Source organism: Mauremys reevesii, linkage group 1 (genome assembly GCF_016161935.1).
Source record: "Mauremys reevesii isolate NIE-2019 linkage group 1, ASM1616193v1, whole genome shotgun sequence".
NCBI lineage: Eukaryota > Metazoa > Chordata > Testudines > Geoemydidae > Mauremys > Mauremys reevesii.
The window spans coordinates 226,519,529-226,547,067 of NC_052623.1; the positions used below are offsets into that span (position 1 = coordinate 226,519,529).

At 47.6% G+C, this 27,539-nt stretch overlaps 1 protein-coding gene across 22 annotated transcripts in view; it reads right to left on the reverse strand.

Moving 5' to 3' along the window:
• TSPAN11 (tetraspanin 11) overlaps positions 1 to 27,539 on the reverse strand; it is a 203,203-nt gene that overhangs the window by 60,837 nt on the left and 114,827 nt on the right. For 14 of the 22 annotated variants that reach the window (XR_005598407.1, XR_005598397.1, XR_005598377.1 and 11 more), the window contains one exon: positions 25,732 to 25,818. Coding sequence is in view for 13 of the 22 variants with exons in the window: in XM_039538458.1 (XP_039394392.1) it covers positions 25,732 to 25,818 (87 nt within the window). In the remaining 9 variants the exon portion in view is untranslated. Of the gene's footprint in view, positions 1 to 938; positions 1,004 to 3,218; positions 3,269 to 22,120; positions 22,220 to 25,316; positions 25,639 to 25,731; positions 25,819 to 27,539 lie in introns of those variants that run through there. The other 8 variants (XM_039538478.1, XR_005598380.1, XR_005598383.1 and 5 more) reach the window with 8 other exon arrangements.

Below are 27,539 nucleotides of genomic sequence, written 5' to 3' on the forward strand. Positions count from 1 at the left end.
AAACAATGGCACTTGATTTATTGCTGTTCTCAATGGACACAGAACACAACTTGTTAAGGGCTCAACATGGCTATGCAAGCAAGTAAGGGGGGGTGGTGCATTTGGGTGGACTACCCATAGCACTAATTGAAGCAAGAGAGGGCAATCAAACTTCACAGAATGGCTACCTCTCCCCCTGCACAGGTGGGTAAGAGGGGCTGGGGACTGTACATAGCTTTGGCTCTAATGCTAATGTGCTTGCCTGTGTAGCTGGCCAGCATGTCAAGTATAGGCCTGATGCAATGTCTTTCTTCCTGGAAGCAGAGGGGAGTCTGGGAGACAGATTGTGACTCTTTGAGTCATACTTTTCCCCAGGTTGCTTGTGGGGCAGCAGAATAATATGCTGCAGGTCATGAAGTGACAATCTAGCTCTAAATCTCAACAGGCATGTGGCCCAGGGGTCAAACCACTGGCTATTTATGTATGAGCATTGCTGGGTCAGCTTTGACAGAAAAAACTTGGGGCAGAAGGAAGGGAGATGGGAGAGTCAGCAGTAGTAGCGCCGTATATTTCACTCTCTTTCCTGCCCTCTTCCCCCACTTACAATGTACAAAAGAAAAAAAATCAGACAGCTACTATTCCACGGCTGCTGAAATTTCTGAGCATGCAAACCAGATGCTCAATATTTTGCAGAGAAATGAATTTTCAGTTACACAAAACTGCCTGTAATGAAAATGGTGAAATTTTTAAACCGAAGCACCCCACCCAACTCTACTTTTGCACAGCTCTAGTTATCACCAAGGAAGGTAGGAGAAAACAAAGTTTGCCTTAGTATAACGGAGTAAGCAGGTGAATGGTACTGATTTTTTTTTTTTTGCCTCCAGTGCATAGCAGGAAGGGAAGCACCCATTAAAGCTGAAAATGAGTGGATGAGTTATATAGTGATAAACAGGAAGAAACGAGCACACAGATGGTCATACCGGAACAGATCCCAAATGGTCTCCTATGTTAACAGGACTGATTCCTAAAAATAAAAGTAAATCCAAAACATAGGAGCATTAGCAGAGTGCTGTATTGACAGGAAACAATACACAAAAAGTGCAGCAAACACATATTCAGTCCAACTAATACCTGATGAGCCCAAAGAGATAATAAAGAAGGTACATATACAAGGTAAAAGTCTCAAAAGCGCCTAAGTCAAAGTTCCATTTTTAAAAGTGACCTAGGGTATGTCTACACTGCAATTAAAAACCTGTGGCTGGCAAATGCCAGCTGACTTGAGCTCGTGAAGATCAGGCTAAGGGGCTGTTTAATTGCAGGGTAGACATTTGGGCTTGGGCTGCAGACCAAGCTCTAGGACCCTGCAGGGTTAACCAAACCCTTTGCTCAAGCCCTGTGAGCCCGAGTCAGTTGGCACAGGCCAGCTGCAGGATTTTAATTGCAATTATCCCCATTTTACTGAGCAAACAGAGGCACAGAGATGTTACGTGACTTGCCCAAAGTCACACAAGCACAACCATGGCAGAGGCAGGGATAGAATTCTGGAGTTCCACTTCCTGCTTCTTTGCTCTAGCTGCCTATTAGCATGATGCTGTATGTCAGGCACGCAAAAAAATACTTGTACAGAATGGACAGGACAGCTGACAGTGGAGAGGCATAAATACGAAGAGGAAACAAAGGCAGCGTGAAAGGGTTAAGTGGAATGATCAGTATTTTAAATTATGGTGATTGGAAATCCCTCCAAACTGCACACCCACTGAATTAAAAAGACTGAAGGCACTTCCTATGTGCAGGGCAGATTGTGGTTAGGCTGAGAGTGTGCAGAAGACTCTTCCATCCACATGTTCTAGCGTCACCTCCCATTTGTCCCAGTGGCCTGTCTACAATCACCAAGAACACTGATGAAGCTGTGACAAGATGGCCAATGTAGTATGGTGGGTCCTGCGCTTTTCTTGGTGGGGGCTAAGATGCCACCCCTTGCCCCTGCTCTTGGGGTCCCAAGGGCCTCACTAGTGGCCCAGGAAGGTGGTAAAGGAGGGAAGCAGAGGAGGGGTCTGGGTTTACTCCTTACTCTGAGCCCCAGCCCCTCTCAACCCCTGTAGGTTCTTACCCTGTTCCCCCTTGGATGGGGTATCTTCAGTCCTTAAACACTGGGGCGAGGGAGTCTCCCTCCCCTGCTTGGGCAGGGTCTCCCTTACTCCAGTTTCCTGATCTTTCAAGTCTCACAATGCACCTCTAAACTCTAGTCCTCTTTCCTTCTTCCCTGACTGCCTGAAGCAGGGGGGTTTTATTAGGTTGCTAACAGGGCCTTAATTGACTACAGGTGCACCAATTAACCTGTAGTAACCCTCCCTAGTTTACAGGGAACCACACCTTAATTAGCCTAGGGTTTATATACTTCCCCTCTACCACTGCTCCCTGGCCCTCCTGTATCACAGTGCACAGAGCTGAAGTTCAGAGGAAGCTCCTGGGGGAATTTCACTGCCTAATTGTGTCTGAAACCTAACTGTTTCAAAAGAAGAAAAACTAAAATTGGTTAATGGAGCAAGGACAAGATTGAGAACCACAATCTCCATCATGCTGGTCTCTTCCACCTGCATGTGGGAGACGGATGCCCCAGATCACACATTCAGCTGCTCCAACCAGGTTCAAGCTAGGGAAAGTAAGGAGACTTGTGGGTAAGACCCAGGAGTGGGACTCAGGAACAAGGCTGTCTGGAAAACGATTTCTGTTTCAGGGCACTCACTTAGGCTGTAGAGAACTCAGGTTGACGCCCCTGCTCCAAATCAGGCAGAGTAGGGCGTAAAACCTGGGTCTCCCACATCGCAGGTGAGTTCAGGTACCTGCTCTGCCTGACTTGAACCTGGGCCCCTACATTCCAAGTGAGTGCCTTACCTATAGGTCCAAGGTTCCAAATTTTTTTCTTATCATGTACCCTTTTCCAGATCTACAAGCTGCATGCATACTCCTACCCTTCTCATCATGATACTCTGGGTGTTCTTCTTAACACAACCTGCGTTTAGCCATTTGTCCATATTTCACTGTTACATACAGATATAATTACAGTGCAATGTATACAATCACGCCCCCCCCCCCCGCTAAGTTCTGAGCTCAGTTAGACTGGACAGTTGGTGGGCAACTGAACCCACTCTGCATGGAGACTGGAGGTGAGGGCTCTCTACGTCAGCGTCTCTGTGTATCTGTTCTCATTGGTACATCTTGACGTAAATGAACTGCCATTTTTTAAATAAGTAATTCCCACAGAGTTTTATAGCTTCATCAGAGTAGCCTATTATGAAAATGCAATAAATAAAATAATAAATAAAATCCACCATTACACAATTTTGCTTGCGTACCCCCCAGAGATGTCACGCATACTACAGTGTGGGAACCCCTGTTAGGTTCTTCAGGGGTCTGTTTCCATCTCTCTTCTCCTCCATTCCCTCCATCTTTCTCCCTCCTTCTGCAGTCTGGACTTAAGACACCTTCCCAATGAAGTTTTCATCAAAACTTGTTTCCACGAAACAGTTTGGTTTAGACAAATTGGCAATTTTTGACAGAAAAAAGTTTTGCTGGACATTTTTCAACCAGCTCTACCCAAAAGAACAGGACTCTCTTTGTGGCTCTGGTCAAACTCCATGCTTCAGTTCCCCATCTGTAAAAGGAGGTGTGTGATGCTTCCCTTTCTCACAGAGGTGCTGTGGGGATAAATCCATTGTCTGTGAGGGGCTCCAAAACTGAACTGATGGGGCCACAGAAGCAGGTACACAGTAAGGAGCACTAGATCAAACACAGAGCCTCAGAGGGGCATAAGCAGCATTTTATTTAATAATGATTGATTCTTATTAGAAGGCCTCTGTAGTTAATGCATTGGAGTGTAAGGAGGTGCTGTGAGACGTGTCTCATGGAAATGGAATTGAAATAAGATCACATAATTAACCTTCCTCTTAATCATCACCCCCTAATGGACTACACCTGATAATGCTTTCTTGGCACAATACCACAGGCCCTGTCTGACTGAGTTAACATGTTTGTCAGCTGTAGGACTATGCAGAGTGTAGCACAGCATGTCAAAGGCCCGCAGGCAGAGTCAGGGTTTATGTTATTTTATTTTTATCTGGGGTTAAAAGAAACCTGGGGAAATAATAAAGTAGCAATTTCAGCTTAAAGCGTTTATTTTTATTTTAAGATGTAAGCCTGGCCGTTAGCTGCCCAAATCCCATTGAAAGTCCTTTAGAAATCCCAAGGGATTTCAGTGGGATTTAGGCACCTCACTCATTTCAGTTCCTTTGAAAATCCCAGCCTCTGGATTCAGGGGTTTATGTGTAAACTGCTCAATACAAAGAATCCAGTAAATTCCTAGCTCCAAGGCCCATTGCATCATCAAAGCACGTTTCTTCACGCAGGGCCACGACCTTCCACGAAAACATTTATTTTCGAACCATGGATGAGAGCGCTCCAACTGCCCCTCCCTGTGAGGTGGCAGGAGCTCACATAGCTCCAATGGCTGTTTATTGCAAGTTAGCTGAGAGCCAGCCTTGAAATTTAAGCATCTAGCCTCCTGGTTAGTCAGTGATGCACCATCACTTTCCAAAATGACAATATGGCACGTGTGTCATGGTGAGCACATGGAAAGTATCAGTGGGGTTGTGGCGTTAGGCACAAGAAGGGCTTGGCAGCCAGGGAGTAAGGGAAAGGGAAAAGGATCTGGCCATTCCTCCTTCACCTTACCCTGTGTATTTGACTCTGGGGGATGGGATTTTAAAAAGTGCTCAGCGCTGGCGTAACTCTTGCTCAATGGTAATCAATGAGAGCAGAGTTAGGCCAACACTGAGTGCTTTTAGAAAATCCCATACTACGTGTATCGGGAGGACTGACTTGAGAACTTGTGCAGAGTAATTGACTGGGAGGCATCATGGCAGGTGGGAATGGGAAGACGCCAACATGTGACAGAGTTGGGGTGGAGTTTTTCTAGTTTTAAAAGAAAAAAAGAAAACGTTAATAGGGAAGTGAAAATGTATGTCCAAGCAAAACACTGAAAAGCATGAGAAACTGATGTAAAGTCATGGTGGCTGGCCAGGAGCTTGAAAATTCTGAGTATGGGGCCACCCAGAGCAGAGGGATTATAGTAGCTAATCAAGAGTACAGAGATGTTCATGTTTCCACTATGGGAGAAAAATCTCCTCCAAATCTCTGATTGTCACCCAATCAGAGTGAAGGAATCTGCATACTGTAAAATGATGGAAATATAATTGTAAATGATTATGCAAAATCAGCTACATATACCAATGAGAGTGAAGGAAACTGCCTAACTGAGAAAAACAACAGCTGTGCATCCATAAATGTGTAAAATCCCTGAACTCTGATTGACTGAGTCAATCCCATGTCAGTACCAGTTTTCATAATATATTTTTATGAAGAGAGTAATATGAGAGCTCTATGCAAATAAATGATAAAAAAGAGATAGAAAGGAGGGGTAAGTCTCAGTCTGAGAGTAACCACAACTGTATTATAAAAAGTAATGGCCTTTAGATAGAAAGGAACAAGTTTCACTTAGTGAGGAAAAAAAAGCTCTCTGAAAAAGCAATTTGACAGTGGAACAGCTGCCATGAGAGGGCATTGAGGCTCCATCAGTGGAAATATTGAAAAACTGAACTCACTCTAGGCAACAGTGATACTAAAAAAGGGAGAGCTATATAAAATAGACTATATTGGTGAGTAAAATCAAATGTTGTAAGGGAAGCCAGTTATGTTCTTAAAAGGAGATAGTGCCCTGCAGTGCCTAGATGGTGCAACAAACTAGCAGAGGGAAGAGACAGTCTGCCTGTCTGTCTGTCTAAAGGCTTGTCTACATATGGAGTTATTCAGGAAGAGTGTAGACAAGTCCTAAGAAAGACTCTGTTGTCCAGGCTCTAGCACAGGGCTAGGCAACCTATGGCACGTGAGCCGAAGGCGGCATGCAAGCTGATTTTCAGTGGCACTCACACTGCCTGGGTCCTGGCCACCGGTCCGGGGGGCTCTGCATTTTAATTTAATTTTAAATGAAGCTTCTTAAACATTTTAAAAACCTTATTTACTTTACATACAACAATAGTTTAGTTATATATTATAGACTTAGAGAAAGAGACCATCTAAAAAAGTTAAAATGTATTACCGGCACGCGAAACCTTAAATTAGAGTGAATAAACGAAGACTCGGCACATCACTTTCTGAAAGGTTGCCGACCCCTGCTCTAGCATATCGATAAGGACCCATGTTCTTGTCAAGACATATAGAGATCTGACATTAAAGGGCAGCAAAACCCATCTGTCAGTCTTCTACGTTGCCTTACCGCTATTTATTATGAGATTTTGCTACTTTGGGACCTGAAAACCTGTGGAGAGGGACTCGTGTGGATTCAGTGTAGTAGAAAAATTCCCAGTCCTTGTATTGGAAAGCCCTGTTGCAAAGCCGACATGCAAGAAGAAAGAATTAAAATTGTTTTGAGAATTCAGCCCCTTGACTTTTATACAACTAAATCCTCACCTTCTGTGGTGCAGTAACACAATATTGTCTACAGTGACATTCCTTAAAAGGAAAATGGGGATTTGCATGAAACCACTTCATAAGCTGAGTGTCCCTGCATTGTCCCACCTGCTGCCTCTCAACTCTCCCAAGCCAGAGGAGCAGCTCCACCATCTTTTCTCCATAGCCTTGACCCTTCAGAAGCACCAGCAGCGCTCTCCTCCCCTTCACTCCATTGCTTTACCCTTCCTGCAGTGACTAGAGGAAGGTGGAAAGTGTCCCGCCAATGTCCCTAAATGCTGTGAAAGCCACAAGGTTGACTTTTACAAGATGTCCCTCCATAAGAACTGCACTTGCACATCTTGGAAAATGTTCATTCTCTTAGATGGAGGCAGCAACTGGCTAGATCGCCTCTCTCCACTGATTACAACTGTGATTACATCCATCGTTCCCAACTGTGAGACGCAAATGGCCAGTGGACTATGTGAAGGATAAGTTGGGGTAGATAACTTCTGATGAAACACTCATAACCTACCTGAAAAGTGCTGAACTTAACAATGTAACCTACTTACATGACAAGTGAAGGAAAACTTCACTCTGGGCCAAAATAATCATGCAGTTTTTTGTTAGGGAAAATGCCCATAAAAGTCAAGTCCTACTCATTATCCCCTTTGCACTTTTAGCAATGGAAGGATTTTAGATCCCAGTATCCTGGCTAAATTCTAGCATGGGTAATTGCATTCTGCCTATTGAAAATTCCCAATAGTTGCTTTTTCTTGGTAATGCAATCTTCATTTCTTATCTTAAAGCTTAGTTTATTATGTTGGGAATGCTAACTCCTGGTTGCAGAATTCCACCCCAGAGGAATTTGCAGTTTGGTGGTGGGTGAAGAATGGCTACCTGTATATACAGATGGTTGCAATTCTGTAAAGTGCTTTGAGGCTTGTGACTCTTATAATAACAACATTCAGACATGGATTGGCTAAGAGGAAAATGAGCCCTTTTGATTTGAGGGAGGAGGGGAAGATCTCAACTAGCCAACATTACTAGTAAACAATCTATTAGTGCTAGGCAACGCCGACTGATTCTTTGGAACCTCCTGTTTCCTCAGCTTGTACTTGTAAGAATACCCTCAGATAACCTGGCCTACTCGGGTTTTTTTGCAAGTCTCCAGAATTGACATATTTTTCATTATTAACTAATAAACTAAGAATTGAAATACTGAGCACTTTCATCCAAAGTGCTTCATAAACACCAATTAAGTGAAGCCCAGTCAGGACAGTGTTCACTTTACAGATCTGTAAACCAAGGTACTGAGAGGCTAAGAGACTTGCCCAAGTCCATACAGTGAGACAGTGGCACAGCTCACGCTAGAACCCATGGTTAAGATATCCAGAAATGGTTACCTAGAGTTAGGCTCCTAAATCCTTTTCTCAGTGCCTAAATATCTTGCCTGATTATCCAAGAGGCTGAGCACCCAGCAGCTCCCACAGAATTCATGGAGGAGCTGTTGTGTGTTCAGCACTTTTGAAAAATCAGGCAAGATATTTAGGTAGTGAAAAATGGATGCAGGAGCCTAACTGGAGGTATTTTTTTAAAGTCTTGCCCAGGTGTCTTGACTCAAAGTTTTCTTCTTATAACCACTAGACAACGTTCCCTCTTTTCATACATCTCCTCTGTGTTTACTGCACCAAGAGTCAGAAAGAACTCCTTTAAAGGAGCAATGACAAATCAATTCAATTTAGATGTGGGGGAAGATTATGAAGTAGCAATCGACTCCAATACAAGAAAAGCCATTTCACACAATTTGTTACCAAACTTACGGTTTCAGATTTATTTTTACAAGTAGAGAGTGGGATGACTTGAGAGAGCGAGTTAAAAATATCACATGGGGAAAAAAATCACATGGAGTGAGGAGATAAAGTGAAAATAAAATGCTGTTTTCTTTTTTTTTTTTTTTTAGCATCTGTGTGAAGTGTTTGTCTTTGGGTTACATGTTTATACGATTATTTTGACACCCCTTGTCCTCCAAAATTGAATTTCAGGTTTAAATCTGTGAACCGTTCCCTCTATCACACAGCAAATCAGTGTCTGAAAAGTGTCTGTGAAGCACTTATAAAATACAAGATGTGCAACTTTCTGATCATTTGGATTATAATACACCTTGCTCTATAGGGTCTCATGCCCTAGCATGACAGGATTTGACCTGAGATGAACAACTAAATAGAACAGTGAATTCAATAAACCATATTAATGGAACATTACATTACAGATTTCAAACACACAGGAGTCGGGCAACTGAGATTTAAGGTTCCTATGGCAACCCAAACTCTCCTCTGTGCATGTACCGTGTGCACTATGCTTGTCTTTTCTTACAAGACTGACCAACACAGGGCAATGGGACATATTACTAGGCAAACGTTAATAATGAAAAAAAACGGTTACCTACCTTTCATAACCGTTGTTCTTCGAGGTGTGTTGCTCAGGTCCATTCCATTCTAAGTGTGCGTGCACCCACATGCGCGGCCATTGGAGATTTTTGCCTTAGCGATACCTATAGGGTTGTCTGTGGCGCCCTCTGGAGTGCCGCATTCATGCTGCGGTATATCAGACGCCACCAGCCCTATGCCCTCTCAGTTCCTTCTTGCTGACAACTCTGACAGAGAGGTAGGAGGGCAGGTAATGGAATGGACATGATCAACACATCTCGAAGAACAACAGTTACGAAAGGTAGGTAATAGTTTTTTCTTCTTCGAATGCTTGCTCATGTCAATTCCACTCTAGGTGACTCATAAGCAGAATCAATGGAGGTGGGCTTGGAGTTCAGTCTCGCAGCTTGCAGCACTGCTCTGCCAAAGTCAGCATCATCTTGAGCCTGCTGGGTCAGCGCATAGTAGGACGCGAACGGGTGGACGGACGACCAGGTCGCAGCCCAACAGATCTCTTGGATTGGGACCTGCGCCAAGAAGGCAGCTGATAACACCTGCACCCTAGTTGAATGAGCCATCATGATCGCTTGCGAGGGCAACCATGCCAGCTCGTATCAGTAGCGGATGCAGGCCGTGATCCAAGATGAGATTCTCTGGGCTGACACTGGGAAACCTTTCATCCTGTCAGCTTCAGCAATGAACAACTGTGTTGACTTACAGAAAGGCTTTGTTCTATCAATGTAGAAGGCCAGTGCCCATCTGACGTCCAAGGTATGCAGGTATACCCCTCTGCGCCAGGCACCTTAGGTGTGGAGCAGGCAGGCTCAACAAGGCAGGATCCAAGTGTGAAGGGGCTCAGTGTGGGGGGATCCAGGTGTGGGGTGAGAGGATACTGTGTGGGACAATCTGGGTGCAGGCAGCTCAGTGGGGGAATCTAGGTATGGGGGGATCTGGATGCACAGAGGCTCATTGTGGGGAGGTTCCAGCTGCAATGGGATTCTGCAGGGACTTCCAGATGAAGGTGGTTGGGGCTCAGTGGAGGGGTCTGGGTGTGGGGGGTCTCAGCACGGGGGTCTGGGTGCTGGAGAAGTGGGGCTTGGTGGGGTGGGGGTCTGAGTGCAGCTAGTTGGGGGTCAGTAGTATGGGTGTCTTAATGTGGGGGCTCAAGGAGGTGCAGGGGGGCTCAGGGTGGAGGTTTGAGTGCAGGGGGGGCTCAGGGTGGAGGTTTGAGTGCAGGGAGCTCAGTGGGGGGTGGTCTGGAGGCAGGGGTCTGGGTGCAGGGAGGCTCCAGATGGAGGGGTTTGGGTTCAGTGGGGTGGGGTTTGGGTATGGAGGGCTAGGGGGGTTCTGGGTGTACGGGGTGAGGCTTGGCAGGGGTGTTTGGGTATGGGAGGTCTGTATGCACAGGAGTTGGGAGGATAGGGAGCAGCTCCTGTACAGTGACCCCGCCCCCCACAGCTGAGGAGCAATGGTAGCAGAAACAGGGAAGGATGCTGAACTTCCTGCAGCTGGGGGAGGTTTCTGGAGGTGGGTCTGACACAGCCCCAGACACTCCTTGCAGGGGAAGGGGAAGACCCATCCTTTCCTGCCTCCAGCCCAGCCAGACTAGCAGCTGATCCCGGCTCAGGGTAGGAGCCCCTGGCTGGGGTGTCCCCAGCCCCGTGGTGATTTACCTCTTCACTGGCTGCTCTGGATGCCTGAAACAATGTACCTGCACTGCTAGGGAAAGGTGCATGACTGCTCTTGCAGCTTCCCTTTGCTTCCCTGTCAGAGTCATTTTTCTGTGGGGAAGCAAAGAAATCTGCGGGGGACATACCATCATACCATCCCCTCCATAACTTGTCAAGCTTAGTCTTGAAACAAGTTAGGTATTTTTTCCCCAATACTCTCCTTGCAAGGCTGTTCCAAAACTTCACTCCTCTGATGGTTAAAAACCGTCATCTAACTTCAAGCCTAAACTAATTGATGGCCAGTTTATCTCCATTTGTTCTTGTGCCCACACTGACCTCTAATCTTAAATAACTTCTCTCCCTCCCTGATGTTTATCTCTCTGATCTATTTGTAGAGAGCAATCCTATCCCCTCCTCCTTTGTTTCATTATGCTAAACAAGCCAAGCTCTTTAATTCTCCTCTCATAAGGCAGATTTTCCATTTCTCTGATCATCCTACTAGCCCTTCTCTGCACCTGTTCCATTTTGAATTCATCTTTATTAAACATGGGAGACAAGAATGCTCATAGTATTCCAGATTTCCAGCTAGGGCCTGCCTCAAAGCCTACTGAAGTCATTAAGAGTCTTTCTATTCACTTCAGTGGGCTTTGGATCAGGTGAATACTGAGGGTAGCAAATAGTTACAGAACACAGCCCAGTGATGCAGTGTGTGACTGTGTACTGAAAGGTCTTATTTCAGGGGTCGGCAACCTGCGGCACGCGTGCTGATTTTTAGTGGCACTCTGCTGCCAGATGGGGTCCTAGCCGCCGGCCCCACTCAGCCTGCTGCTTGCCTGGATGAACGGAACCCCAGGCCGGCAGCGAGCTGAGCAGGGCCGGTGGCTGGCAGCCGGGACCCCGGCTGGCAGGAGCCGGCAGACAGAACCCCTGACTGGCAGCGGGTTGAGCCACTCAGCCCACTGCCGTCTGGGGTTCTGTCCGCTGGCCCCGCTCAGCCCGCAGCCAGTCTGTGGTTCCGGCCACTGGCCCCGTGCCAGCTGGGGTCCTGGCCACCAGCCCTGCTCAGCCTGCAGCCAGCCTGGGATACCAGCCACCGGCCCCGCTCACCTCACTGCACTATTATTTACTTTACATACAAAAATAGTTTAGTTATATAATATAGACTTGGAGAGAGAGACCTTGTAAAAACGTTAAAATGTATTACTGGCACGCGAAACCTTAAATTACAGTGAATAAATGAAGACTTGGCACCCCACTTCTGAAAGGTTGCCGACCCCTGTCCTATTTCATTGCATCTATGGCAGGGGCAGAGTTAAACCTACCATAACAAGATGAACTCTGAATTTCTTGGTTTATAAAGATTTAAAATCTCAGGTTTTACACTGAATTAATGTGTGTGTGTGTGTTTGGTGTTAAGGGAATATTACTGCTATGCAATTGATTTTCACAATCTTCTTTTCTCCCACCCTACCAAGCAACAGCAATGACTGACAGCAGGATGACTCCACCTACACCACAAAGAAACAAGGAGGCAAAAGACCTGAATCAGAGCTAATATCGAAGTGTCAACCTCCCCACTTCAGCGTGAGATAGTCAAAGCTGTACGACAATGCCAAGGTAGTGCACTCTTCAAGGGGAAGGAGTATGGTTGGATGTGAAAAGGTACTAGAGAAAACCACAGCAGACAGAAATACTGGTAAGCAGTTTTCCTTTGTCATCAGTCACTCCCCTCCTATTCTGCCTAGGAACATCAGTGAATGACAGATGTATTAAGCAGTGAGTCATGGGGAGTGTGTGTGTGAGGTGGGGGCATTGTGTGTCAAGTTGCTTGAATCACTTTCTGACCTACAGTAGCAGACAGGTCCACTGGGTTGCGCCAAATAGAGGGTGTTGAGGTGACCAAGTGGGAACAACAGTAAGAAAATATGGCCAAGAGATGGAACATAAGAAAACTCAAATGTTAGCTGGTATTGAGGAAGCCTAAGAGGTTGTAGTTCTGCTTGCCTGAAATTAATGACCATTTTCTTTTCCCCTATAGAGAGCTGACCTCTCATTCCCCTGTAAGTAAACCAATCAAAGTGGGTGGAGATAGCTCTCCACCCGGAAGATGCTTGAACAGGTGCTCACCTGTCTGCTCAGAGCTCTGCTAAGAAAATGATGGTTCTGAAGCAGGGGTCCCCAAGCTGGCTGGGTGAGGTGAATTGCATGGAGTTCCGAGAGGCTGATGCTGAGACTGTGTTCCCAAGAGGAGCAGAAACCCTGGACGGGAAGATGACCATCCCAAGATACTAGCAATAATCAGGACACAGATTGGGTTGCAGGGAGGAAAAAGCTGCAACAGCTGTTGCAACATGGGGTGAATGGCACCACTATGCTTTCAATGCCAAGAGAAGGAATATTTGGCAGAAGAGAGGGAATTTTCTGGAGAGGATAGAGAGGTGTTGAAAGAGGATCCTGACTGGGACAGAGGAAGAAAAACGAGTCACGGCAAGCGATCCCTGAATCTCCTAGCAGGGACGAAAATGGAATTTCTACCAGATGATTAGACAAGTTACTGTAGTCCTTGTCCACTCACCACAAGCATTTTAGCAGGGAGGCCTGAGGAAGAGAAGGCAGGTGCCAGCCTAGGATGAGAAAAGTGAGATGCATAGAGGGAAATGAGATGCAGGCCTGAGGAAAAGGGGCCACAGATTTCCAAGTGGGGCCTAGATAAAACCCTGTAAATCCTGTCTGAGAAGACTGGTCCCCAGAAGGGATGAAAGAGAAAGGCAGACCCATTTCCCCTGAGAAAGTTACAGCAATGAAGAAGGCAGAAGTTTTCCCTTTGTGATGCAAGCCACACTGATTCAGGCAGCACCAATAGAAACACCACCAGAGGGAAAGGAGCTGCTTAGAGCATTTTGGAGAAGGGGCTGAGGCTGAGGAAGCCGGAGGATGTCTACAGAAAGAGATGTGCCCATTATAGCAGGGCTTCCCTGACTCACTGGGAGCCAGGAAGCATCAAGGAGCTGCATCATCATCATCTTTCTTGTCACTTCCCTATTTGGGGTCAGCGACTTCTATAACCTTCTTCCAAAACTCATGATCATAAGACAAGCTGCCATACAGATTGATCTCTCTGAGGTCCACTGATATGCTGTCTGTGTACCAAGTCTTCGGTCTTCCTCTTGGTCATCTTCCGTCCACAGTCACTGCAAGTGCCATCCGACTGATGTAGCTTTCTGGTCTCCACTGGATATTGGCCATACCCACATAGCCTAGAATCACTCGACTTGTCTTCAGTTGGACCAACCTGCGTTAGGCCCCTTAGAACCTCATTTTGTTTCCTATCACAGGCTTGGGCAGAGGACTGGGATGTGGTGGGGGTGTGGGGTCTGGGGTGGGACTGGGGATGAGAGGCTCAGGGATGGGGCAGAAGGTTTGGGTGTGTGTGTGGGGGGGTGAGGGCTCTGGCTAGGGGTGCAGGCTCTGGGGTGGGGCCAGGGATGAGGGGTTTGGGGGCTATGGCGGGGAGAGAGGACTCCCTCCATTTGACCATCTCAACATCTTCATTTCTGTGGTGGTGACCAGCCTGATTTCCTTTATTGTGGTTGGCAAGTCTGTTCTGTACATTAAGATGGGTCGAATGACAATTTTATACACTACCTTTTAACTGTATTGGCATCTTTTTGCCAGAGAACAGAGTTCAGCTTCCACATTTGTTCCACACAGCTTTAATACGACGTTGGTCATCACTCAGGAGGGCACTGATCTAAGGTATTTACATTTTTTTACTCTTGTAAGTTCTCTGACTGTGATATCCATTATGGTAAGTCTTCCTCCCTCAGTTATCCTAGCCTCATCTTACTAATGTTCACTCTTGGCCCAACCCACTCAAAACTATGGTGCCACTGCTCAAAGCTGGCTGGCAGGGTCTCACAGTCTTCCACTTATTGCTCTGTGCGAACAGCATGTTCTGAGGTGGCTTCTTTTGTATATTCTCACGTATCATATCCATGACAACTGTAAACAAAAAGGGGCTGAACACTGACCCCTGATGCAGGATAGTGTGCACTGGAAACTCTCTCTTGTAGCTCCATTTATTTTGGGCTATGGTAGTCATTCTGTCATACGTCCCCCAGATAAGACAGACATATCCTTCTGGCACTCCTCTCTCATAAACTACACTAAACTAGTTCTGTTGGTACGTGCCCATGCATCTTTTTCAGGTCCACAAAAACCACTCAGTTGCCATCTCTTTTCTCTGAACTTCTTTATGAGGATTCATAGTGCAAATATGGCATCAATCCTGCTCCTTCCTGGCATGAATCCATACCGACCCTTCCAAATTTCAACCATTCTGTGCAGATGCTTTTCAATAAACTTCTCTCAGACATGTCCCATTAGCTTAACTGGGTGATAATTAGTACACAGCGTACTAGCTCCTTTATGTTTAAAAATAGGCACCACAAAGCTTTACACCATTCACATGGCATTTTTTTCTTAAGAATATAATTGAACAAACTTGTAAGGCACGTAATGCCTTCCCTTCCCAATGACTTCACAACACCCACTGGTACTTCATCGGGCCCAGGTGCTTTCTCCTAAGTGCCTCTGCAACCTCTGTCTTGTGTACGTAATCTGTCATGCTCTGGTTTGGCTTACATGTTCTTAATTCCTCCCTTGGGTTCTTCTGATTCATCACTCTTTCAAAATAATCACACCAAACTTTGTTGATTGATTCAACATTCATTTGTAATATAAGCAAACACATTCACATCCCTTGTTATTTTCTCTCTTGTCTTGGTAAGTCTATAGATGATAGTCTCGCCTTCATGTCCTCCACCTACTTGGTTATATAGGAGGCCGTATTTTTAGCTGTTGCAACACTTCCTCTGGACTCCTTTTTTGCCTTTGTATGTGCCATCTTATCACTGCTCAAACCAATCGCCTGCCATTTTTTGAACATTATCTTTTTTCCCCCTCAACGGATTCTTTAACTTGAAGGTTCCACCACCAGATTTCCCTTCATATCCTTTTTGGCACTGCTTTCATCAGTCCTAGGACTTCATGTGCTGTTTCCAGAAAAGATGACTTGAGTTTGGACCAACTGTCCTCCACACATCTCTGTGTGTCATCAAGAAGTCTACACATTATTCCTGGTTTGAAGTGTTTTTAATTCCCGTCTTTACATTTCCCCAACCTAGTCCTTTCTGGTGCCCAGGAGTTCAGGAGCTTCCAAGATCTCTGCATTCTGAAGGCAGAAAGGAGAGGTCTCTGCTGTCTCCCAATGCACTCATAGGGTGTTACCTTACAACTGATTATTCATGATCGCTCTTTTCTTATTAAAGGGAAATAGATTTCAGTCTTGCCACCAGTGTTCCCTCAAATTTTTCCCATGCATGTGTGGAATGAATTTTGTTATGTGCACCAATATGGAGGTCATGTGTGACACATCACCACCATATTGATGCACATAACAAAATTCATGTGCTGAGGGTGGGGTTTGGAGTATGGGAGGGGGGCTCAGGGCTTGGGCAGAGGATTGGGATGTGGTGGGGGTGTGGGGTCTGGGGTGGGACTGGGGATGAGAGGCTCAGGGACGAGGCAGAAGGTTTGGGTGTGTGTGTGGGGGGGTGAGGGCTCTGGCTAGGGGTGCAGGCTCTGGGGTGGGGCCAGGGATGAGGGGTTTGGGGTGAACACTGCCTGGGGGCTATGGCGGGGAGAGAGGACTCCCTCCAGCAGCACTTGGGCTAGGGGTGGGGTGGGGAAGAGACACCTTTCCCCTGGCTGCGGCAGGTCCATGCTGGGGCTGGGTTGGGGCCGGGAGAGGAGCGCTTTTCCCCCAGCCGTGGTAAGTCCGGGACAGGTCTGTGTTGGGGCCAGTGGGGAGAGGTGTCTCTCCCCAGCATGGCAGATCTGGGATGGGGGAGAGGCATCTCTCCCCGCTGCAGCCTGAGCCCCTGCACGGGACTTAATAGGTGGTTGCACAGCTTAGGGGGAACTTAGGTCTTGTGTCCTTCACTGGCATAAGTTATGATATGGATTTCCTTCTTCTGAAAGTATGTTCACTTTATGATCACTAAGTCCAGTGCCAGACAAGTCTGTAGGGCCTTTCCCTCCCCTCCCACACTTCGAGTTTCCGGTTCCAATGTCATGCTCTCCATGGACTATTTCATATCCAGCCTTCACAGTTACATCTGATCTGTGTGCATTTAGATCTGTTCTGGATAATTATCTTCTTCTTGTTGGATGGTATGTTTCCAATAAGGCACAGCAACTCATCAAAAAAACCCTCCTCTTTTAACCCTCTCATACCTGTGATGCATAATCACTCACTATATGGATGTTACCTCTTCCCAGCAGATTTTAACACATCATTTGGCCCAAACGTCTGGTAACCTCTACCACGTGACTCTGCCGGGTTTCATCTAGAATAACTCCAACACTCTTGGGGGGCAAGGAGGGTGTTTGAATTCCCTGAGTAGTAGATTTTGTAACCCTCCTCCAGCACCTCGGCTTTTCAGCCTTTCCATTTGGTCTCTTATACACATGCCACATTTACTCTTCTTCTCTTTAGGATCTCAGATAGCTCCTTCTTCTTCCAGTCAGTGTGTGTATGCTCCACATCTGAGCTTCATCCGCTCACTTACTTGCTGCTTTAACTTCAGCGGCCCTTGCCCAGTTACCACAGTCAGGCCAGCATGGTATATGTTGTTTGCAGAGAACGCCCTACCCCTCTGGGATATATGTGACATGGCCACCAATTCACAGGAGTATACCCGTTGGATGAGCTTTACAGGTCGGCTGTCCAAATTGGAGTTTCCCCTCTCCTGAGTGAGCTGCCTGCCAAAGATGACAAGCCCCACCTGCTCCAGCAAGACTTATTTTAAGGCATTCTTTATTTGGCTTGACATCCTCATCATAGGGTGTAAGTGGTATTTTAGAGCAGGATCTGCACCACCAGCTACTCCATCCCGCCTTACTGAGAGATGTTGACAGTGAGGGTCTGCAGGTATTTGCATAGGGGAGCCAGCTGTCTGAGTGTAAGGGAGACAGGTGTCACTCTCAGAAACAGAACCCACTCTCCAAGGCCTGGTCTACACTACAGGGTTAGGTAGAATTTAGCCGTGTTAGGTCGATTTTAAAATGAATGCTTCTACACCAGTGATTCTCAAACTAGGGCCACAGGAAGGTCCCTCGGCCCCCGCCACTTCCCACAGCCCCCATTGGCCTGGAGCAGCGAACTGCAGCCAGTGGGAGCCGCGATTGGCCGAACCTGTGGACGTGGCAGGTAAACAAACCAGCCCGGCCCACCAGGGGCTTTCCCTGAACAAGCGGTGGCCCTAGTTTGAGAACCACTGCTCTACACAACCAATCCCATTCCATCGACCTAAAGGGCTCTTAAAATTGACTTCTGTACTCCTCCCTGGAGAGAGGAGTAGCACTAAAATCAACCTTGCTGGGTCAAATTTGGGGTAGTGCAGACGCAATTCGATTGTATTGGCCTCCAAGGGCTATCCCAGAGTGTCCCAATGTGACCGATCTGGACAGCACTAGCCAAGTACACAGGAAAACCCCGGGAAATTTTGAATTTCATTTCCTGTTTGGTCAGCGAGGTGAGCTCAGCAGGACAGGTGACCATGCAGTCCCCCCAGAATCGCAACTGAGCTCCAGCATGGACCGAAAGGGAGACTCTGGATCTCATTGCTGTATGGGGAGAAGAATCTGTGCAGGCCGAACTCCGCTCCAGCAGAAGAAATGCTAATATATATGCCAAAATTGCATAGGGCATGGTGGACAGAGGCTATAACAGGGACAACAGGGAAAGTTAAGGAGCTCAGGCAAGCCTACCAAAAGACAAAGGAGGCAAATGGTCGCTCCGGGTCAGAGCCCCACACATACCGCTTCTATGATCAGCTGCATGGGATTCTAGGGGGAGACCCTATCACTACCCCACCACTGTCTGTGGACACCTGCAAGGGAGGAGTCTCATGCAACAGGGAGGAGGATTTTGTGGATGTGGATGAGGAAGAGGAGGAGGAGGAGGAGAATGTGCAGCAGGCAAGCGGAGAATCTGTTCTCCCTGGCAGCCAGGACTTTTTCATCCCCCTGGAGCCAATACCCTCCCAGGGCGAATTGTTCCCCGACCCTGAAGGTGGAGAAGGCACCTCTGTTGAGCGCAAATTTGTAACTACACTACAGGGGTGTAGGAGGGTGGTCCCCTGCTCCTGCCCTTCAGGGCTTGGAACAGCCCTGGGAGAGGGCTGAGGTTGGGAAGGAAAGCCTGGGCTGATTAGGGAAGGTAGGCTCAGCTGTGGCCAAGCCCCAATCAGGCCTAGCTGGTCCCTATAAAAGGCTGTGAGCCAGAGGCCCAGGGGAGTCTCCCAGAACATGCAGGAGGAGATGCTGAGGCTAATGGGGGAGTAAATGGACATGATGAGGCATCTGGTGGAGCTGCAGGAAAGCCAACAAGAGCACAGACACCCCCCCCCTTGCATCCACTGTATATCTGCCTGCCCTCCTCTCCAAGTTCCATATCCTCCTCACCCAGACACCCAAGAACATGGGGGGAGGCTTCGGGCAACCAGCCACTCAACTCCAGGGGATGGCCCAAGCAAGAGAAGGCTGTCATTCAAACAGTTTTGATTTGTAGTGTGGCTACAATAAGCAATGTGGCCTTATCCTTCCCTCCTCCCCCACCCCACCCCACCCCACCCAAGCTATCTTTTACCAGTCAGGGTTTTCAGTGATCACTAATAAAGAATGAATGGATTTAGAACAATAGGGACTTTATTTCCTGTGCCAGCTGTGGTTGAAGGGGGAGTAGGGGGATTGGCTTACAAGGAAGTACATTCACCAAAGGGGGTGGCTTTGCGTCAAGGACAAACACACGCAACTGTCACACTGTAGCTTGGTCAGTCATAAAACTGTTTTTCAAAGCCTCTCTGATGTGTAGTGTGTCTCGGTGTGCTCTTTGAATTGCCATGGTGTCAGGCTGTTCAAAACTGGCCACCAGGCGATTTGCCTCAACCTCCCACCCCACCATAAATGTCTCCCCCTTACTGTCACAGATATTATGGAGCACACAGCAAGCAGCAATAACAATGGGAATACTGGTTGTGCTGAGGTCTAATCTACTCAGCAAACAGCACCAGGGCCCCTTTAAACGTTCAAAGGCACATTCTACCACCATTCTGCACTTGCTCAGCCTATAGTTGAACTGCTCCTTACTGCTGTCCACGCTGCCAGTGTACTGCTTCATGAGCCATGGGAGCAAGGGGTAGGCTGGGTCCCCAAGAATAACTATTGGCATCTCAACATCCCCAACAGTAATTTTCTGATCTGGGAAGAAAGTCCCTTCTTGTAGCTTTTCGAACAGCCCGGAATGCCGAAAGATGTGAGCGTCGTGCACCTTTCCCGACCATCCCACATTGATGTCAGTGAAACGTCCCTTGTGATCCACCAGTGTTTGCAGCACCATTGAGAAGTACCTCTTGTGGTTTATGTACTGGCTGCCAAGGTGGTCCAGTCCCAAGATAGGGATATGCGTTCCAGCTATTGCCCCACCACAGTTAGGGAACCCTATTGCAGCAAAGCCATCCACTATGACCTGCACATTTCCAGGAGTCACTACCCTTGTTAGCAGAAGGTTATTGATTGCCTTGGCTACTTGGATCACAGCAGCCCATACGGTAGATCTGCCCAAGCTTCCACATAGCCACTCACTTCTCAACTGTCAGGGCAGGTTTCATTTTGGTATTCCTGCACTTCAGGGAGGGGGAAAGCAACTCACAAAGTTCAAGGAAAGTGGCCTTATGCATGCGAAAGTTTTGCAGCCACTGTGAATCATCCCCTACCTGCAACGCTATGCGGTCCCACAAGTCTGTGCTTGTTTGCCGGGCCCAGAATTGGCATTCCACTGTATCAACATGCCCCAATGCTGCCATGATATCCCAATTGCCACATCCCGTGCTTTCAGGAACATCTGTGTCTATGTCCGCCTCACAATCGTCCTCATGCTGGCAGCTCCTAACTACGCTCTGCACATACTGCAGGATAATGCGTGAGGTGTTTACAATGCTCACAAAAGCAGTGTGCACCTGAGATGACTCCATGCTTGCTGTGCTATGGCATCTGCACTGATAATCCAGGAAAAAAGGCACAAAACAATTGTTTGCCGTTGCTTTCAAGGAGGGAGAGGGGGGTGGGGAGACTGACAACATGTACCCAAAACCACCTGTGACAATGTTTTTGTCCCATGAGGCACTGGGCGCTTAACCCAGAATTCCAAGGGGCAGTGGGACTGTGGGATAGCTACCTACAGTGCACCACTCCGTGAGTCGATGCTAGCCACGGTATTGAGGACTCACTCGGCTGACCTAATGTGCTTAGTGGGGACATGCACAATCCACTGTATAAAATCAGTTGCTAAAGAGCGACGTCTATAAAACTGACCTAGTGGAGACATGCCCTTAGAAGAAGTCAAGAGGCCGGATGACCGTTGGTGACAAGAAACTCTGGTGTTTACAGCAGGCCAGAAGGTATGGCTTGCTGCCAAGCCCCTCCAGACCAGGCAACCCTCCTGTAAATTGGACCACCAATTCCTAGGAACCTACCTAATATGCCAGCATATTAATCTGGTTACCTTCAAACTTCAGCTTCCACCATCTCACAAAATACACCCCGTTTTCCATGTTTCCCTTCTGAAGCCCTATACAGAGAACCCCTTTTCTGACCAAACCACACCATTGCCTCCACCAGTTAAAATCCAGGGTCATGGGAATATGAAGTGCATGACATTCTTGATGGACATGTGGCCACCTGTACTAGCTGATAGACTAGCTGATAGGTTACAGCCCTGAAGCGGGCACACTTGGGAACCTGACTCGTGTCCATGCCCCTGACCTGGCAGAGGAATTCTATGCGGCTCACCCAGACAAGCACTGTCCCGAAGGGTGGGCTGAAGGAACAGATGATGTAAGAACCTGCAGGGCTAGAATCTGGGACGCGGGGGGAGTTCTGGGCCACTGACCCCTTCACATCACCACAGGAGCATTAGGCTAGGTTCCTGCAGGAGGACCCTGTCTGGCTGGGCTCAGTAGGAAGTACTGCCCAGCAGACCTGAGTGGCAGCTCCTTGCTGGTACCAGTAGGGTGGTACCAGTACTTAAGCCAGGAAGCCATGACAGGGAGCTGGCTCAGCAACAACCCAGACTGCCTGCCTGCCTCTGCTTCAGACCCTGCATGTCAGAGACTCCAGACTGCGTCTTCTGACTCTCCCTGCCTCCTGGCGTCTGGCTCTTGGTCTGCCCTCTGGCTTGGCTTGGAGCCTGGCCTTCTGACACCCAACTGAGCCCAACTTCTACTCTGACCACTAGGTCTGACCACCTATGTCCCAGTCGTGACACCAGTTACTCCCCATTTTGCATTTATGCATATTAATGAAAAAAAATTTGATGCTCCCGCATCACAGCATCATGCTATGGGAGACACACAAAGATCTCAAACACATAAAGAGGCAGAAGAGGGTTTGGGTTTTTTTAATGTTATGCATGTTTATTAATTCTGTGCTTGGGAAGCTGCTGTATCTTTCCCTCAAGTCTTAGGGTGCAGGCTTCTTTTGGCAGTGTGTAGTGTACATACACATGTAGCTCCCCTAGCACAGGTATAAAGAGCAATGTAGGTCATGAGGCACAGCTTAGGTGAGTAAAGACATGCCTGAAGGGTGTAGGTACATGCCTGAATATACACCCTACCTGGCTTTCCCCTTGTCCAAGCCAGGTCTCCCCATCTACACCTGCTATTTTTAGCAGTGTAATGTCCTGCTGTCTCCTTGCTGCTGGAACCTTTCCTTACTAAAGGAAAAGTCTTCAGCAGTGGGGAAAGGCTCCAGCAGCTCCCTGCCGTTCTCCTGCCTCAGGGACATATGTCAGCAACAGGGAAAGGCTCTGCCAACTCCCTGTTGCTGGAGTCTTTCTCTGCAGCTGGGTAAGACTCTGGCAGGGAGGAAAGGCTCTGGTATGGGGGGCACTGAGCCTTCCCTGCTGCCTCCCCCCTGCCAGAGCCTGTCACTTACATGTTGCTATGCACCGCAGTAGGCCACAGCCTGCTTTTTGCTGTGGCATGAGGCTACACATACCCTACACGGTGCCACCAGTGGTGTGTTGTGTAGCCATAGCCTTAGGGGAATAGTACCATAGCAACTACTTTAAAAGCATGAGCTTGAATGTAGCCACCATATGTTATTTAAAATGTGTTTGAGGAATCAGTGGGTACCTTCCTTTCTCCCATTACCCACCCCTACCTAAAGACAACCAAATGCATAGCTCCCCTATCTTTGACTTCAACACAGGGCCCAGCACGCTAAATCTTCTGAAGAATATATGCAACCAGAACACACTGGTCAGTCGGGTCACAGAGAGCTGCTGGGGCCTTCTGTAAAACACTCTGGGAGGCTGAAGAGGGAAAGGATGGTTGTGGAGGGTGAATGCCTGTTGAGATTCAAGACCAAGCTAAACTCAAAAGCCAGACTCTCTGTAGGTCCTTCCCACCCGACTAGGATATGTTAGACACATTTATTTTCTCGGAGAGAGAACATTTGGGGTTTTTTTTGCTGGACTCTAAAATCTATTGTAATTTTACTGTAATTTTTTTTTCTGGAGACCACTATTCAGTATGAAATACTTTTAATCTTAGTTCCAAATGAAGAGAATCATGCTGAGCTATGGTGCAATTCCTTGTCAGTTATGGAATCTGGAAGATTTCCAGGGACAAGCTGTAATAACCCGGATTCTTCCTCTCTCTTTTCCATTCATTACAGTGCCCACATTGGAAGGGGACTGTGCAGTTGTTTAGCTGGCATTAGGAGTACATCCTCCCATCTCTGCCAATAACGAGTAATCAGAATTACTTCCCTTAACACAGTTGCTAAAATGACTACAGATAGGGCAGGACCATGCACCATTTCCTGAGGTGAATTGGGAGACACCAGCAGTACCTGTTAGTAACCACTGAAGGAGGGAAACAAGCAAGCGTATTTCCCATTGTGACAAAGTCACAATGAGTGGACAAGAGATGTCCACATCCGAAATCATTTCTACATCAAAAGTGCTGAGATCAGCTCCATAAATTCTGAGAAGACTTCTGCATATTTAACGCCACAGGATCAGTAAAACCTTGTGCTGAACAAAGAACCAAAGGGAAAAAATTACCCCCAGGTGTCCCTGCTTAGTAGCCACAAGCCTCTATACTGCAACAGATACTAAATTAGCTGTTCCAGGGTTCACATGGAATTTCTGATATTTCCCCTGATCTCTACAAATATCTCAGATCTAAGATAGACCTAAAACTCCCTGGCTTTTTTTTTTCTCTGCTGAGTTTCCAGCTTGTGAAACATAAAAGGGAGGCTTTACTAGACCTTTGAGCAGAAAAGTACATGTTGCTCTGCTATAAGAACCTGAGAGAAATGGAGTCTAACACCAATGTTCCAGAAGGGAAAAAAACATTTTCAAAGGGAGCAGCATTGTCTATTGGTTAAAACACAAGACAGAGATACGGAAAACCATGCCTTATGGTGATTGACTCAAGGAGCTCCATCTAGTTAGCTGAAGAGTATTAAGGGGTGACCCGATCATAGTCTAAAATTACCTACATAGGAAACACATATTTGATAATGGGCTTCTCAGTCTAGCAGACGGAGGTATAATATGACCCAGTGGCTTGAAGTTGAAGCTAGACACATTCAGACTGAAAATAAGGCATAGATTTTTAACAGGGAGGGTCATTAACCATTGGAACAATGTATAGAGGGTTTTGGTAGATCATCATTACTGGAAATTTGAGAATGGAGTTGGAATCGGTTTTATTTTTTAATGATATGCTCCAGTTCAAAAGGAATTCTGTTAGGGAAGTCCTATGGCCTGTGTTATACAGGAGGTCAGACTAGAGGATCACAATGTGCCCCTTCTGGCCTTGGAATACATGCATCCATGAAAAAAACAAAAGTCTGGGTTCTGTTCCCAGGAGTCAGTGACTTACTGTGTGACCTTGGGGCAAGTTGTGAGGAAAAAGGTAAATTAAGAGGAGGATAAAAGAACATTACTGCCTCATTTCCACTATAGCTGATCCCAGACAGCTTTCTTATTTTTTAAGATAATACAGCTACTTGCCACTTGAATAGTGTAAACTGGTGCTATCCCTAGAGGTCTGAAATGATGTTATTCTCCCTCTGTTTCACTTAATTGTTCCATTCACAGAGAAGTCTGGGGAACCTTGTTTTCCAAACAAACTTTCCCATCCAGAGACAGGAAATGAGCTCACCAAGGAACCTCCCATCTATAAAAATGATATTTTGTTCAACACTGTCATCCATCCATCCATCCATCCAAACACATGGAGACTGAAGGAACTGTCTGTCATATTGACCTGTTCTTTGGTAGTCACCCGTATACGCTTCTTTTCATAGAGAAATCTCTGCTACTGTATCTGCTCACTCTTTAAAAACAAACAAACAAACCTGGAAGTGGCTTAAGCTGGCCTCAAAAGCCACTCAGTCAGAAAATTTCTGTTCTAAGCTCACTGCCTGATTTATCATTTAATAAAACAAAAAACCAAGCAAACACTGTTAGAAGAAAGTATGGGCCAGATCAGCATAGGGAGAAGCCTATGTTGCATCAGCCAGAGGTCCCAAATTTGAAATCCTTGTATCTCCTATTTATGTCAAGCTCAGCTGTAGATATCAGCTATTAGATCACACAATTTAAAGAAGTGAGCTTTACATGTAAATCCAGATGATCTCAGGTGTAAGTGAAACAGCAGCACTGGTTCCAAGGAACAAATGACAGAAAAGCACACTCAGGCCTTGTGTATGCTAGACTTATTTTCCTCAAATTTCCTGCTGCTGCTGCCACCAGTTCAGCTTCACCAGTGGTAACACGAAGTGCAGACAACATGCTGGTGCTGCTGGGATTCCAGTCAATGGTGTCAAAGACCTGCTTTGACCATGGAAGATGGCACATTGGTTAAAACACTGGCTGGTCTACACTAGTGCTTCTCCTGGGGCCACTGCCAGTATGGCTATAGAGATGGTAGGAAATTTTAGTTAAAAAGGTACCCCTTAGAGATTGGAGGGTCCAGTGAGTTGGGACAATAACCCATCATGGGACTTACCTGAAGGCAAGCTACTCCTATGCCAACAGCTCCCATTATCAAAAGGTGATCTGCCAGGAACTGTTCCAGTTTAGTAATGCATCCTCCCTGCAAGCAAAATCATTGTGTTTACCATGAGGGTTAATTCAACGATGTTGGCAAGATTTATTCCCCATTTCCTCCCTCTCACACATAGCTTTTATAGTTGTTACAGAGAGGAAATTAAAGCTCTTTAATGTGTATAGAGTTACAGCCTATAGCCTTAAAATCAAGAGGAATGACAACCGGGGGGGGGGGGGCGATTCTACACTGACAGTAAAGCCAGGGAGAGTCAGTTCTGTTTATTGTGATGGTTTTTAGCTCTGCAAACAGTCAACAGCACACTCAAATCTGAATCCCCTTTGTAAGTCTTGGCCTTGGGATTTGCAGATTGCTACCTGCCTAGTGGTCACAGCATCTTTGTGACTCTGTGTGTGTTTTATAGGGAGTTTACTATTTTGTATGGTTGTGTGTGTGCTGTTAAAGAATAATCACATGCTAGGCTCTAAGCAAAGCGTCTGTGTGTATTACAGGTTTTACACTTATCAGGCAGAGGTGGATTTACAGTAAAACACAGGGTGCCCTGGCATGGGGCCCCCCAGCGACAGGGGGCCCCAGGTAGAAGCTTGGTCCTGCTGGCTCCTGGGGCTCCTGCTGCAGGCTCTGCCCCCACCAGCAGCCAAGCTCCCCAATCTCCCGCCTCTTCCCTGAGCGTACCACGTTCCCGCCCCTCCCTCCCAGCACTTCCCCTGCTGCCAAACAGATGTTTGCCAGCGCTCAGGTCGCTTCGGGGGGGAGAGGGAGAGGGAGGGGGAGGGGGAGGAGCGGGGCCACAGCATGCTAGGGGAAGGAGGAGGAGACGGCGGCAGCTGGGCCTTGGCGAAGGGGGTGGAATCGGGGCAGGGCAGAGCAAAGGCGAAGCCCCTGCACTCCCCCTACACATACCCTGCCCAGCCCCCTGCTGGGAGCCACTCAGGGCAGGGGGCAGGGAGCACCCCACGACCCCAGCCCACACCCCCAGCCCCTCGCCCTGACTCCTGCACTCCCCTCAAACATCCCCAGCCCCCTGCCATCCCTTACTCCTGCACCCCCCACAGATACCCAGCACACCCATACCCTATGCCCTGACTCCTGCATCCCCGCCACGTCCCCACCCCAAGCACCGAACGGTAGCTCCTGCACACACACACACATTCCCACTTGCACCCCTTGCACCAAACGGGAGCTGCCCCAGCTAAGCTCTCCACACCTCAACCTCCTGCCCCAACCCTGAGCCCCCTCCTCTATCCTAACTCTTGGCCAGACCCTGCACTCCAACCCCCAGTATGATCCTGCACCCTAACTCCCTCCCAGACACTGCACCCCCAGCCCTGAGCCCCCTCCTGCACCCCTCTCATGTATTCCCAGCCCTGATTCTTGCACCCCCCTCACACACCCCCAACCCCCTGCCCTCCCTGACTCCTGCACCCCCTCACACCTCCCAGCCCTGACTCGTGCACCCCTTCACACACTCCCAGCCATGACTCCTGCACCCCCTCCCCCACATCCCCACCTGCACCCCTCGCACCAAAGGGGAACTGCCCCAGGTAAGTGCTCCACACCCCAATTCCCTGCCCCAGCCCTAAGCCCTCTTCCACACCCTAACTCCTGGCCAGACCGTGCACCCCAACCTGCTCCTGCACCCTAACATCCTCTCAGACCCTGCACCACCAGCCCTGAGCCCCTTCCTGCATCCTAATGATTTTTTACATTTTTTTTAATAAAGCTCTCTTATCCAAAATGCTTTACAA